We start from the raw sequence: 15,741 nt of genomic DNA on the forward strand, positions 1-15,741 counted from the left end.
CTAACATTTGTGTTCTTTATTGATCATAATATTTACACAGCCATTGGTAGCACTGCGAGATTGAAAGAGAAAGTGCTGAATTTCAATGAAAAGTTGAAAACGGGATGTCACGCTCTAGCTTCAACATGAGGAAAGTAAAACACAATCACTCCTAGGGATTTCTTATATTATTAACCTATGTGGCAAAAATCTGTTTTGATCAAAATTAATTGGTTGTATATCTTATTTCATCCTGTTAATCCCGCTATCTCATCCCACTTCTGTTGGAAGTGTCATAATAAAATTATTAATGACATACATTTGTGTTTTTAATGTGAGTTGGCATATTATGGCGAAAATAAACTAAACTCAGTGAGCTCTCTTTAGCATTTCAATGATCCACCCATCAATGTGATTCATGGATAATGTACAAAAAGGTTGATTTTATCTATTAATTGGAAGGAAATCAAATCCCAGTATGGTTATTTTGAAACATGCAATGCTGATTTCAATGCTGACAATAGGTTGCTTTGCACAGATATCTATTCTGGTTAGGGCCACCATTTTGGCTCCACCATGTGACCTGTAAGGATTTAAACTGTATTTCAAATGGTTATCCTCCAGGGGTCCCCATAGACACATAAGAGTCTCACGTGTAAACATTGCATCATCTGTGCTTAATTAGTGGCAATTACTTTATCAACTTGTGAGGTAAATGGAAATGGTTGGCATTTATATACCGCCTTTATCCAAAGTGTTATACAATTGATGGTTCTCATTCACCCATTCATACACGCACTCACACACAGTGGTGATTGGCTGCCATGCAAGGCACAAACTAGCTCGTCAGGAGCATTTAGAGGTTATGTATCTTGCTCAGGGACACTTCGACACACCCAGGGCGGAATCGAACCAGAAACCCTCCAACTGCCTGATGACTGCTGTTACCACCTGAGTCAGTGTTGCCCCAAGGTGGTGGAAATGGGAAACTTGACAAAGAAGCTATTACGACCTAAAGCTGGCGGGGAACTGAAGGATCGTGCAAGAACACAGTATAAGCTCATTGCATTACAGTTATTTAGCTGACACTTTTATCCAAAGCGACTTATAGTTCATGAGACAAAGCTGGGGCGATTTCCCCCCTGGAGCAATGTGGAGGTTAAGGGCCTCGGTCAAGGTGGGGCTACACAGGTGCTTGAACCACCAATCTTCCCAGTCCCAGTCAAACACCTTAGCCACCAGACTATAGGCTGCCTCTACACCAGGCGATAAGCTGCCTCTACACCAGGCTATAAGCTGCCTCTACACCAGGCTATAAGCTGCCTCTACACCAGGCTATAAGCTGCCTCTACACCAGGCTATAAGCTGCCTCTACACCAGGCTATAAGCTGCCTCTACACCAGGCTATAAGCTGCCTCTACACCAGGCTATAAGCTGCCTCTACACCAGGCTATAAGCTGCCTCTACACCAGGCTATAAGCTGCCTCTACACCAGGCTATAAGCTGCCTCTACACTAGGCTATAAACTGCCTCTACACCAGGCTATAAGCTGCCTCTACACTAGGCTATAAGCTGCCTCTACACTAGGCTATAAGCTGCCTCTACACCAGGCTATAAGCTGCCTCTACACTAGGCTATAAGCTGCCTCTACACTAGGCTATAAACTGCCTCTACACTAGGCTATAAACTGCCTCTACACTAGGCTATAAGCTGCCTCTACACTAGGCTATAAGCTGCCTCTACACTAGGCTATAAGCTGCCTCTATACTAGGCTATAAGCGGCCTCTACACTAGGCTATAAGCTGCCTCTACACTAGGCTATAAACTGCCTCTACACCAGGCTATAAGCTGCCTCTACATTAGGCTATAAGCTGCCTCTACACTAGGCTATAAGCTGCCTCTACACCAGGCTATAAGCTGCCTCTACACCAGGCTATAAGCTGCCTCTACACTAGGCTATAAGCTGCCTCTACACCAGGCTATAAGCTGCCTCTACACCAGGCTATAAGCTGCCTCTACATTAGGCTATAAGCTGCCTCTACACCAGGCTATAAGCTGCCTCTACACTAGGCTATAAGCTGCCTCTACACCAGGCTATAAGCTGCCTCTACACCAGGCTATAAGCTGCCTCTACACCAGGCTATAAGCTGCCTCTACACTAGGCTATAAGCTGCCTCTACACCCCTGCCCCGATGAAGAAAACAAGGGGAAACTGTCCCTAGTTATGGTGGATGACGGGGGTTTACCTCTGTAATGCAGTCCTCGTGCGTGACGACTCTCACCACATCCTCTAGGGGCAGCAGCGAGGTGCACTTGATCTCAGTGTAGACGTTCTTCCCCTCGGCGCAGGCTGCCAGCAGCTCCACCAGAGAGATGTGGTAACGCAGAGGGCTGTGCTCCTGCACCCCCTCGCGCGACTCCGCCATCAGCTCCAGCATTTTGGCAAAGGAGGACTTATCATTGTAGAAGACCACCACATCTTCACCAGCATTGGTCAGCTGGGGCCCAAAGAGGCAGAAGGTAACTATCGTTACATACCAAATGCATACTGATGTAAAACTGCTGCAAAATAATCTGATAGTGTCACATCCACACAGATAGAAAATAATAAGTTTGATAATGAGAGGTTCTCATTCTTTGCTGTTTTCATGAGTTATGGCTCTGCTGGAGAAAAATAGTGAAGCAACAGCCCTGCTGAAAAACTGTGGTTGTAAGCTGGTTTAAGCTGTTTTCTCAACAATTTTAGTTGGTCATAGCTGGTATGTGGCTGGTCAAAATTGGTATGAGATGACTTCCCATAAAGCAATAATCATCAAATCTGGACCTCACATCCATATTTAGCCCTGGTTTTCTTGTCTCCCAGGCTGAACAATTAGTGCTTGTGGTTAGCCAGACTGGCTTCACCCCTGACTCCCAGGTAAAGGGAGGGTGAACACACCTGACTCCCAGGTAAAGGGAGGGTGGTCACCCCTGACTCCCAGGTAAAGGGAGGGTGAACACACCTGACTCCCAGGTAAAGGGAGGGTGGTCACCCCTGACTCCCAGGTAAAGGGAGGGTGGAAAAGCATCACTTCTCGGCCCTGGAGGACCGTGATTTGATGATCCCCGCCATAAAGGATACCGGGCTCTCACCTCCGTCATGATCATATCCTGGCACTTCTTCACGTACTTCCCCTCGGCCTTGATGATGGTGTGCAGGAAGTTGAGGTACTGCACGTGCCGGCCGTGCGTGGCCAGGCAGTGGATGAAGTGCTGCAGCACGGCCTCGCTGATCTCCGTGCACAGCTGATAGTTGTTGCTGAAGACGTGCTGCACCGTCTCCGCCTCCAGGAGCTGCATGAGGAGGAGCAGGGTGGGGAGATGAAGAAGAGGCCAGAGATGGGAGAGGGGAGGAAGGAGGAAAATGGACACCAAGGGATGACAGGAATATAGAGTGGGTCAGCCCGATGGGAGTTGGATGGTTTATTGGAATGTTTCTGAAGTCAGTGTTCTAGAACTCCATTGCTTTCAATTACCAGATGTGATCGTTATATCAGCATTAGAATGTTCAGAACAAGAAGTGGTTCTAACCACATAATTGGTGATGGCACTCCTTAAAGAGTTAATTAAGGCTGGGAAAGGGACTAAACTGCACGAGACAGATTTAGTGATCACCGCCATCACCATTTACTGCTGTCTTGCATCATTCAATCACTTCAGTGAGGGTGGGATAGTGACTACAGTGCTGCATAGTCTCTGGTTTGTAGCTAACTGATGGACCATGATGGGCTGAAGGACCTGCTCTTGTCATTGTCCTCTTCTCATGTTCCTGCATTTTGAGCAGTCTGCGTTTGTTGTGTCACCTCTCGAAGTACACCTACTCACCCCTGGGTTCAGGAAGAGGTTCAGGTGTTTGTGGAGGAGGGCCTGGTTTTCAGCATTTCCTGTGCAGAACTTCTGCAGGAAATGGTGGGTGTACTTTATAATCTCCTGCATTTTAGCATCATTCTGAGAGACATAGAGAGAAAGAGAGAGAGGGAGGAAGGGAGGGGGGGGAGAGAGAGAGAGAATGTGTGATGATCACCCTGATAAGTGTCAGTAGTAAGCTATATTCTTGCAGTGGCTGCTGAAAGTAGTCTGACAGCAGGACTTCCGGAGACAATATGAATAAGTTTCAAAATAATAAAAATGAAAAAAGGCCATGTGCAAAAGTTTGCGTCAGTTAGAACTTTGTAACTCCTCCTCAGGCAACTATAACAGCTTTCAAACGCTTCCTGTAGCCAGCTGAGAGTCTTTCAATTCTCGCCTGGTAGTACACAAAGGTTTCACCATTTTCTCTCCAAACATACCTTCTTTGGTGGCCAAAAAGTTCAAATTTGGTTCGTCCAAAGCACATTATTCTAAAATGCTGCAGTTAGATACTTTAGAAGGCATGGGGTTCAGCCCTGGAATTATACTCACCTGACTCATTGAAGCCCTAATGAGTAAATCACCTGGGTCTGGGCCTTAGTAAGCATCTTCTTAAAAAGCAACAAAGAATAATCCAAAAGAGGTCCCAAACTTTTGCACAGGGCCCTTTTCTTTTTTTATATCATTTATAAACAGTATATAAAAAGCAATCTTGATGTAAAAATAGCAAAAAATGGTCTCCTGTTTAACACTGTACCATTTACACGTTCAATCACATACAGATTCATTATAACAAACATTTAAACCAGGTGCGCCCAAATCTTTGCACCCAACTGTAGAGAGATAGTCTTTGAGCGTTCAGCACGAGTCTCTGAGCATTCAGTGTGAATCTCTGGCCATCCTTACCTTGTCATAAGACACCTGCAGCAGGTCCAGCATCACCTTGTGCGCTCCCATGTTCTTGAGCAGCCGCTGCTGCTTCTTCAACAAGCTGCTGCTGCCGCTGCACATCTTATTCAAACACTCTAGGATCTACAACAGAGCACAGTCCTCATGCACACCCTGGAGCTGCACATCTTATTCAAACACTCTAGGATCTACAACAGAGCACAGTCCTCATGCACACCCTGGAGCTGCACATCTTATTCAAACACTCTAGGATCTACAACAGAGCACAGTCCTCATGCACACCCTGGAGCTGCACATCTTATTCAAACACTCTAGGATCTACAACAGAGCACAGTCCTCATGCACACCCTGGAGCTGCACATCTTATTCAAACACTCTAGGATCTACAACAGAGCACAGCCCTCATGCACACCCTGGAGCTGCACATCTTATTCAAACACTCTAGGGTCTACAACAGAGCACAGTCCTCATGCACACCCTGGAGCTGCACATCTTATTCAAACACTCTAGGATCTACAACAGAGCACAGTCCTCATGCACACCCTGGAGCTGCACATCTTATTCAATCCCTGTATCAGAGCCAGATCCAGGGTGTATTAGTATGGGATAGTCCCCACCAATTTCCCCCATGCAAAGCAGAGGTAATTTTTTTCGATAGCAGACCACCTTGGAGTGGATTATCCCACTTATGACATGGCAAATTACATTATGAAAGATAGTTTGACATAAAATATTGATTTAAGATGATTTTATTAGCCTACAATCTTCTGCTAAAAAATAGTCCTTTCAATTCTGTTCAGAGCTGCTTCTGTTGCCTATCGCAGTGGTCTGTTATTTACAAATACCAGACCATACAATGCAACGATCGACTTTTCAAGAAAACCGTGCAATTATAAATAAAAAAATGAACAAACAAATAAATAACTAGATAGATAGCGGTTGGCGCTTTCTAGCAGTAGCAGTATTCTAGCAAAGCAAGATGCACTGCTTAGCAAAATTCACGTGATGCACTGCATCAACATGAACAGGCATTGTCTACACTGGATGTAAATACTGAACACAACATATGTTGTAGCTACGACTGACTTAACAGTTGAGACCAACTTTTTTACATCCAGCTGGTGCAACTGGCTCCAGATGAAAGCAGTTACAAAATGTTAAAATTAGCCACAACAAAACTGAAGCAGTCTGTAACCAAAAGCAGTGGTCATCTTATCTAATCCACATCCACTCTTGAAGGGCCACAGCAGTTGCTAATGTGTTTCAGCACTTCAGCCCTTTGCTCATATCAGGCATTGACTAAAGAATCCACACACAAACTAAGACATTTTAAAACTGCCTACTGACTGAGAAGAACGCATAAACCCCAGCAGAACTGCAGCCCTCCAGGACTTGAGTTTGACACCCCTGGTGTATATTCAGACATCGTAAGAGTGCAAAGTGTCTGGTTTATCAGGTTTTCATTCTGAAAGTTTATATACTATATAATCAGTGAATATTTAATTTGGCGTCATTACTATATATGCATGTGTTGTCACAATTTTATATTTCAGGCTTTGGGTTTAGGATGACTCAGTGCACAATTTCCAACCCCTGGAGTGTCAATCATTGCTTAAATTAGCCAAAGATAACAGGCTTGCAGTCACATTCTGGGTATTTAGGGGCGACTGCACAAAGAAAGAAATATCCTTATATGTCCAACAGTCATAGGGAATTACACAGCTAAACGGCAAATCCTTTCAGTAACTGGCATGTTATGAAGACGCTGTTGACTAAAGACTGTAGAAATGGCACAGGTCTCTCCTGCAGTGCTGAAATAACAGCCTAATACAGATCCTAATGCACATGCACTGACCTCTTTCACTATTTGGTAGTTTTCATTGTGCTTCTCTGCCTTCTCCTTCTTTGGAGTTGGTTCTTCAGATGCAGGCTAGAGCAGAAAAACCACAACAGGATAACTGTATTTTCTTAAGGAGACTTCTGCATTTGTTGAAAAAGAAAAATCCAATTTCAGACAGTTGTATTGCATTGTGAGGGCTTTTGCCATCATATGACCAGTCCTGGTCACACTTTACAATAATACATGAATTGGCATTAACTAATGCACTAATTAAGCATTACATTTTCATTAGATAATGTATTTGTTCATTACTAACTCATGTATTAGTTACATTAATATACATTAGCAAACCATCACATGTAAATATAATTGGTTAACCATTAACAAATACATTAACTGTTTATTCCAATATGAATTGGCCTTAAGTAATGTAGTTGTTAACATGAATTAATTAATTAATGTAGAAATGAACATTAACAAAGCTGTACAGATTAATTTCTCAGTAGTTAATTAACAACTACATTAGTTAATGCCAATTCACACTGTAAAATGTTACCCTGTACTTTTGGATTGCTTAGGGTACAGCACCTCTCAGCAGAATCAGTAATTGAGCTTGTGGGGTTTCTTGAAATATTAAAAACAAGCAAAGCCAAATGTTGGCTTGAAAATCTTTGAGACAACCATTACATTACATTACATTACACTAATGGCATTTGGCAGATGTCAGATACACAGCGACGTACAGTTGATTTGTTGATTAGACTCTCCTGGAGCAATGCAGGGTTAAGGGCCTTGCTCAAGGGCCCAACAGCTGTGCGGATCTTATTGTGGCTAGAACCACCGACTTTGCGCATCCCAGTCCTGTACCTTAACCACTACGCTACAGGCCACCCAAACCGAGGTTAATGAGAGACATCAGTGCCTCACCTCTGCCTTCTCCTTCTTGTCCTTCTTGTCCTTCTTGCCCTCCCCTCCGCCAGAGCTGCCCTTCTTCTCCACCCACAGCTCGGACTTCTCCACCATGGTGCGCAGGCGGTCCAGGTTACTCTTGATCAGCTTATAGTTGTCCACGTCCTGAGCTGAGATCAACAGCTGGACCTGAATGGGAAAAACAGTCACTGTAAATACAATTATTTCATATCAATAACACACAAAGTTGATGAAAATATTCCTTAATATCTACATGTGTTTGTACAAGTTCTTATAAATGATCAGGGTTTTCTTGAATAAGTGACTGGGTCATTTATGGGGAACTTGGATTTGTGGTTGAAACTGGATAATCCTTTGTTCCATTCACGTTCTTGTAATGGACACTGAGGTATGAACCAATGAAGTAATTAGTCAGCTTTTTTAATGTCTTATGAGGTAAACCTTAAGTAAACCAAAGTGAATTGCCTGAAATCTGAAAGAAAATCAGTTTTTGCACTTGGTGGAAAGGTTGGGGTACTGATAAATAGAAGGAACGATAAAGGGTGATGGAAACATCTTTCAAATCAGTGATGATGCGTTGGGGACAGAAAGCTGGGTGAAATTCACCTGTACTAAAACCTGTGTTAGAGGGGTCAGGAGGCATTTGTATTTATTTTTTTAAACTTGTTTTGGAAGAAGGCAGAATCTGGTATGATAATAATAATACAAAGTAAATGCACTCAGTGAGCACTTTATTAGGTATTCATAAGACTCATTAAGTCTTCTGCTGCTGTACACCATCCACTTAGAGGTTTGATGCGTTGTGTGTTTGGAGATGCTCTTCTGCATACCACTGTTGTAATGTGTGGTTGTTTTTGTGTTACTGTCCTGTCAGCTTTTCCCAGCCTGGCCCTTCTCCTCTGACCTTTCTCATTAACAAGGCATTTCTGCCCACAGAACTGATGCTCACTGGATGTTTTTTGTTTTCTGCAACATTCTCTGCAAACTCTAGAGATTGTTGTGTGTGAAAATCCCAAGAGATCAGCGGTTTCTGAGATACTCAAACCACCCAGTCTGGTGCCAACAATCATTCTACAGTCAAAGTCACTTAAATAAAAAAAATTCCCCATTCTGATGGTTGATGTGAACATTAACCGAAGCTCCTGACCTGTCTTACATTAATAAATAGTATGTGTAAAATATTAGAATTTTTAAAAAGAATCTGGCTCCCAGGGAGAAGCTGAGGAGCCCTGCTGTAATGGTGTTACCTTGGTGAAGTGTATGTGTTCTGGAAGCCTGTTGCCCTTTGACAGGTGTGCCACAATACCTGTTTGAAGGTATGGAGGACCTCTTGCCTCTGGCTGAAATGTTTGAAGAGCAGGTGAAGAGCCCCAGAAATCAGCGGGGGGTAGTCATGCATGATGAGGTGGACCAGCACACGTAGGAACATACGCCCCCCCTCATCATCCACTTCCAGAATGCTGTTACCCTTCCTGTGCATAATGACATGGGGTCAGCACCACTACAAACATAGACCCACAGAACTACAGACACAGGCACAGCACTACAGACACAGGCACACAGCACTACAGACACAGGCACAGCACTACAGATACAGACCCACAGAACTACAGACACAGGCACAGCCCTACAGACACAGGCACACAGTACTACAGACACACTCCCACAGCACTACAGACACACACACAGCACTACAGACACAGGCACACAGTACTACAGACACACTCCCACAGCACTACAGACACACACACGCACGCACTACACACACACACCCAACATTACTGACACCCACAGCACTACAGACACACACACGCACGCACTACACACACACACCCAACATTACTGACACCCACAGCACTACAGACACACACACAGTCCTATAGACACACACAGCACTACAGACACACATCCACAGCACTACAGACACAGGCACACAGCACTACAGACAGCCACACACACACAGCACTACAAACACACAGCCACAGCACTACAGACACAGGCACACAGCACTACAGACAGACACACACACACAGCACTACAAACAAACAGCCAAAGCACTACAGACACAGGCACACAGCACTACAGACAGACACACACACACAGCACTACAAACAAACAGCCAAAGCACTACAGACACAGGCACACAGCACTTCAGACAGACACACACACACAGCACTACAAACACACAGCCACAGCACTACAGACACTCATCCACCACACTATATACACACACACAGCACTACAGACACTCACCCACAACTAGGGATGTGTACCGAGAGCTGGTATTTTTTGGTACCGGTTCCTAATTGGTCGGTACCAGAGTACCGCTAAAGATTCTGGACAAACAATACTGTACGGTATTTTTTAAGAGTCTACCTAACCGTCGCGTAATTATGACACTGCCGCCGTCGACAGGTTATGACACAGCACCCCGTTGTTTTCTCTAGTAGTCAATATATCGGCCGTAAGAGCTAAGCGCTCCAAGGTATAGGCTCACTACATCAAACTCAATGAATCCTCGGCTCAATGCAATATATGCAAGAAAGTAGTTGCGTCAAAGGGGGGTAACACCAGCAAAATCATGAAACACTTGCAGTCTACCCATAGCATAAAGCTAAAGGAGTGCGGCGTGTTTGACTGCCTAAACAACGCATCTAAAGTTAGCAACCCGGCAGACGCTAACAACACCGTGCCCTCCTCTGTGCAGGCAGACTCCAACAGTGCTTCTTCATCAAGTCACGGTGAGTGTATGAATCATTAAAGGGGAAGTGAAATACCAGATTAAGTTGGCATAATTTACTCGATTGATTCCCAAAGGTTTAAGGTTTAAGACTGCCAGTAAAGCTGGATTAAAAATAAGTAATTAAATTACCCTTTTTTAAAACATGCCCAGCGCCATTTTATCCGAGTGTGTAGCGTGACGTCACTGTCCCCTACACTGTTCTGTTTACATGTATGTGTCTGTGGGGTTGAACATGTAGGCAAGGGCTTTGGTCATCTCCCAAGGTTTTTTTTTCTGAGAAGCATTTGTAATTTTAAGTTGAGCTTCTGTTCTGTTGAAGCATTATAACATTGACAATTACCTTTAAGGCTGTATGGAGCTGCCTGCTCGTTTTTTTGACATACCTCGCACTGCACATGTTGACTTGCTAAGGGCTTAAAAGGCAGGTGCTGTAAGTTGTTTAATGATGTTGCTGGTGTTACCCCCCTTGTGGTAATAAAAAACGTCTTGTAACGTCTTCATTTAATACACTAAATTACACGCCGTGGTATCGATAAGAGTATCGATAAATACCGGCACCGATAAGGAGTATCGGTATTGGTATCGGTATCAATAAAATCCTAACGATACATATCCCTACCCACAACATTATATACACACACACAGCACTACAGACACATACTCACATTCACCTTTTTGCAAAGCTTTACAAAAGAAGAGGTGAATTAATAGTAAACAGTAAAGAACAGAATTGCCATTATTTCTATGTTCTGTTTGTTCTTTGCACACACAGACACTCTTCCTCGACACACATGCACAGGCATGCAAACAACACAGGCATGCAACACACAACTTGTACAAGCAGGTTAGCTTGTACTTGTAGGAACACAGACACAAACAACAAATACATACAAGCGGAAACACAGTTTGTGTAAAAAAAAAAAGGTTTCACCCACAGTTTGGTTTGCACTATTGGTTTCTTTCGGTTCAGTTGACTTCCTTCAAAAATTGGAATTCATTGTATGTTTAGCTATGTTTTCAAATAGACACACAACATTTTTTTTTTGCAATGTAAATGTACATATATTGGCCATTTTTTGGTCATTTCATGTCATACAATACAGAAGCTAAGATCTGTTAACTCACATAGCTTTCACTGAAGGATAAATTGTGAGTGGAGCTTACACTATAGCTGAAGCACCATACTGCAATTAATTTTCCAGTGGAAAAACATATTCTTTTAAAACCTGGAAAAATCTGTTTGTTCGCAAGCTTCTGATAGTGACTCGATTACATTTATGATAAACCATTTTTACTAAAACATTTTGTCAAATAAATGAAAATTTCACTGGCAACAGTACTTTTTTTGCTTCTTTCCAAAAATGTCACCAAAACTGAACCGGTGAACCGTTGCACACACACACACACACACACACACATACACACTTACAGGAGACTGCAGACAACACAAATTTATTTGTTGAAATTGTCACCTACCCCACTCCAAACATGGCCTCTGCCTGTTCTCCGATCCGCTGTAAATTCAGAGTTGCTGGGCAGGAACAGAGGACAGTTAATCAGTTAGGATTAAAGGTTAGGGTTAGGAGTTAGGGAGACTGGTAGGGACAAGGGAAAATCCAAATTAGTATACATAAATCAGAATTCCTGGATAGGAAAGATATGATTTACATTAAATAAACTCAGTTAATAATAAACAAATGAATAAACACCCAATTCTAACAACTGTGGTCTCTATAAAGAGGGCTGACTGGTCTGGTAAGGTTCTTAAATATCTTTTCAGATAATTTAGTGAGATCATTAAAGATAGAGAAACACACTGGGGCAGAAATTGAATTTACACAAAATACGGGCAAATGTGAAGACTTGATATACTCAGTGATAGAAGCAAAGCACTGGGATATGCAAATCTAAAAAGTGCATATACAACAGTAAATGCACACACAAAAAAACCTTTTTACTTTCACTTTCACTAAAAACTTTTGATTTCCTGTCATGCAGAAGCAAAGTAGTATAAAAAGCACAAAAAAGCTTTTAGGCAGTTACTGCAGCCTTTACCGTAAGGTGAGAGCGTTAAGATACACTTTATTGAAACCCGTGGGATAATTTGTCCTCCGTATTTGACCCATCCTTGCTACTTAGGAGCAGTGGGCAGCCACAGTGACCGACTCCAGTGCTTTGGTCAATGGAGTCCTAACCTGCGAGGTATGTGGGAGGAAACCAGAGTACCCGGGGTAAACCGACACAAACACGGGGAAAACATGCAATCTCCATGCAGGGAGGATATAGCCGGCCGGGATTCAAACCCAGATTCTCCTTCTTGTGAGACAACGGTGCTAGGCGCTAACCACTACACCACTGTCCAGGGTGAAGGACCCTTGGTGAGGAGCCCCAGCGCCGCTGAGTACCTGCTTGCTCCGTGGCCATGCTGGCATCAGCTTCCGCCATGGGGTACACCTCCACAAACTCCTTCTTGAAGACGGAGAGCAGGAAGGAAAGCCGGTAGTCCAGACGCACGTTGAGGATGAACTGTTCATGGGAGAGAACGAATGGGCGGGTGGGATAACTCAAAATGCTCTCAGAAATCATTACTGGAATGTAGCATGATTTCTTCAGCGTGGGTTTAATGTTGGGAAGACGGCAGTGAAGCAGTAGCCTCGCAAATTAAACCCAGTTCTGGAAATCCACTGAGATCTGTGATGTTTGGTTAAAAGTATAAAGGGCCTCACATCTTCGTCACAGGAGATATGTAGAGGCAGAATCATGTGTGTGTGTGTGGGGGGGGGGGGGGGGGGGGTCACCAACCCTGTTCCTGGAGATCTACCCACCTGTAGATTTTCACTCCAACCCTAACACTGTTCACCTCATTCAACAGCTAGAGAACTCATCAAGCTGCTTATTGGTAGAATCAGTTGGGCCAACTTAGGGTTGGAGTGAAAACCTACAAGATGGTAGGAGCAGGGTTGATGACCCCGGCTGTACAGTATGTTTTAGGCATTTACAGGGACGGAAGCACAGAAAAACCTCCAGGATAAACTGCTGTCCAGGCAGTTATGTGGGCCCGCCATGTTTTCACCGTCACGACTGACCTGCAGTATCTCCAGGATCTTCAGCTTGGTGTCCATGACGGTGACGTCCTGGTTGTCGATGCTGTCCTTGCCGCGGCCCTGAGCCTCAGTGCTGAGGCCGGACCGCCCCGCGCCCACAAACAGAGACTGCTTCCGGCTCAGCACCATGGTGGACATCATCTGCCCCACCCCGTGGATGGAGCGCTTCATGTTCTTCCCTGGAGGGGGGAAACGCTTCAGTCCGACTCCCTCTGTCCGTCTTATCCTCCCTTTCCAGGGCTAATGCTATGCTAACATTTTTTTCCAGGGAGTATACAGTGGTGTCCAAAAGTCTGTGACTAGTGAAAATGCTTCTATTTTGCATTCTTTTCTAATATAATACAAATGTTTTCATTCCTAATTATATTATCAGCATAACAATTTGAATGAAATGTATGTGGTATGTCCACCTTTGCTCAAGCTGGCATGGACTCCACAAAATTGTGCAAAATTGTTATCCCTGCATTATTTGACAATGTTTCAAAGAGCATTTTGTTACTGAATGCTTGGCTTTCGTCAGTCTTCAAATGCCCCCATAATTGTTCAATTCGGTTGAGGTCAGGCGATTGTGGATTGTGCAGCAATTGTTCTTGCAAAGCTTTGACTTTAATTTGTTTAAATTTTTTCAAAATCCTAAAACCTTATGTCTATTTCCCGGATTAAATGGGAAAAAAAATCTCAAGATTTTCAATGAAGTCTCAGACTTTTGGACCCCACTGCTTGTACATTGAAAAACTTGGGAGCACGCTAATGCGTCCCGATTAGTACATGTGCTCCTAAATTATTTTTCTAGTTAATCTTCAATCTTCAGGAGCAAATGCTCCTAAAATGGGAACACTGTAAAGGCCTGTTCTTATTCTCTGAATCTGTTTCTGAGTTTCTTTCTCCTCTGTCTCTTCATCACAATACAGCTTGTTCCTTCTCTATATGCTTTTTCACTTTTTCACTCCTTGGAATAGGCTAGAAACCTGACGTGCGTTCAAGATGGCGAATGTTCACGCTGAACTGTGTCTGCAGCAAACAGTTACTGTTGAACAATTTCAAATGAACATTCCATTTAGTTTACCACCAACACATTTTGAATACAGTTGGATGCGACTTAGATTTAACAATGCCAGCTAGCTGATTCATTGCATATCTATGATTTATTTGTTTAAGGTAACAACAAATATTATATTGATTAAAGTGTATTATAACAGCCAAATAATTGTCAACTTTTGTTCTCTCTGCGTCTTACCTGTTGGCAGCCATTTCTTAAAACTACCATTTAAAATAGTTAGCTAACGTTCGCTAACATTCGTGGCAAACAGAAGTTTGAATATGCTAGCTAACCGTAGCTAACATTCGTGGCAAACAGAAAAAAGTTTGAATATGTTTGCAAACGTTAGCTGACGTACCTCAGGACCCCTCCCCCACCCTCCTCCACCCACTCACCGCTGCCGTCGTCCTGAAACAGCGGGTTGATCTGCATGGGGCTGGGCACGCAGTCGATGATGCCCAATAGGGTGCGCGTCAGCCTCAGCAACTCAAAGAAGCTGTAGAATCCGAAATAGATGAGGTGCCTGGCCAAGCTCACCACCTTGAAGGCCAGGGAGAAAAGAGAAAAGTCACCGGACTGAACATCTCACTCATTCCAGTGAAGAGGAAGTGTGTAAACTTTCCCTTTAGATGCTCTATGCCAAGGACTCTCTAATTGGGCCCTCAAATCCAAATCCGGCCCGGGTTTTCTTTCCACCCAGGTAATTAACTGAACAGTTATTGCTACCGATTGGCCAGACGGTCCTCACACCTGACTGCCAGATAAAGGGAGGGCGGAAAATCAGCAGTTCTCAGCCCTTGAGGACAGGGCTCTATGCTATGCTAAGAGGGAGGCATCTGATTGGCTAGTAGTGCGTGCAGACCACATGACCAATGTCTCCCCATCACTCTAGTTTTTAAAATGTCTTTGCATCCATGCCTCTATTTTGCTTCACTGGGGGGTGAAATTTTTCAGAAATCACACACTTTTGTAATTGTCATTTTAATATAAATTTGATCAATCTTTCAGCCCTACCTCATAAGTCAGCTTGTTCTTCTCCTCATTGGCGAAAGGCAGGTCATCGATCAGCACGTTGTTCAAGTATTCTTCCATGAATACCATGGTGTTGGCAAACTTGTTCTTTTTGTTGTCACGGGAGTCATCCAAGTTGGAATCATAACTAAGAGGGGATAAGACCAACATTGAGGCAGAATCACACAGGCAGACTCATGGGCATCCATATTTTTGACTAACAGCTAAAACCAAGCAAGAGTCCATGTTGAGTATTGAGCACACTGAAATGTGCTTTGAAGAAAGATACTAAAGCTAA

The 15,741-nt window shown here is 43.6% G+C and overlaps 1 protein-coding gene across 2 annotated transcripts in view; it reads right to left on the bottom strand.

Annotated features, from left to right (window-relative positions):
• Positions 1–15,741, bottom strand: part of itpr3 (inositol 1,4,5-trisphosphate receptor, type 3) — a 77,309-nt gene that overhangs the window by 27,481 nt on the left and 34,087 nt on the right. For both annotated transcript variants that reach the window (XM_061259231.1, XM_061259230.1), the window contains exons 20-31: positions 15,447–15,591; positions 14,828–14,972; positions 13,376–13,572; positions 12,695–12,815; positions 11,766–11,820; positions 8,853–9,018; positions 7,544–7,714; positions 6,632–6,706; positions 4,774–4,899; positions 3,844–3,966; positions 3,112–3,312; positions 2,226–2,477 (exon numbers count right to left, since the gene is read on the bottom strand). In XM_061259231.1, coding sequence (XP_061115215.1) covers positions 2,226–2,477; positions 3,112–3,312; positions 3,844–3,966; positions 4,774–4,899; positions 6,632–6,706; positions 7,544–7,714; positions 8,853–9,018; positions 11,766–11,820; positions 12,695–12,815; positions 13,376–13,572; positions 14,828–14,972; positions 15,447–15,591 — 1,777 coding nt within the window. The remainder of the gene's footprint in view (positions 1–2,225; positions 2,478–3,111; positions 3,313–3,843; positions 3,967–4,773; positions 4,900–6,631; positions 6,707–7,543; positions 7,715–8,852; positions 9,019–11,765; positions 11,821–12,694; positions 12,816–13,375; positions 13,573–14,827; positions 14,973–15,446; positions 15,592–15,741) is intronic.

This window comes from Conger conger, chromosome 10 (genome assembly GCF_963514075.1).
Source record: "Conger conger chromosome 10, fConCon1.1, whole genome shotgun sequence".
NCBI lineage: Eukaryota > Metazoa > Chordata > Actinopteri > Anguilliformes > Congridae > Conger > Conger conger.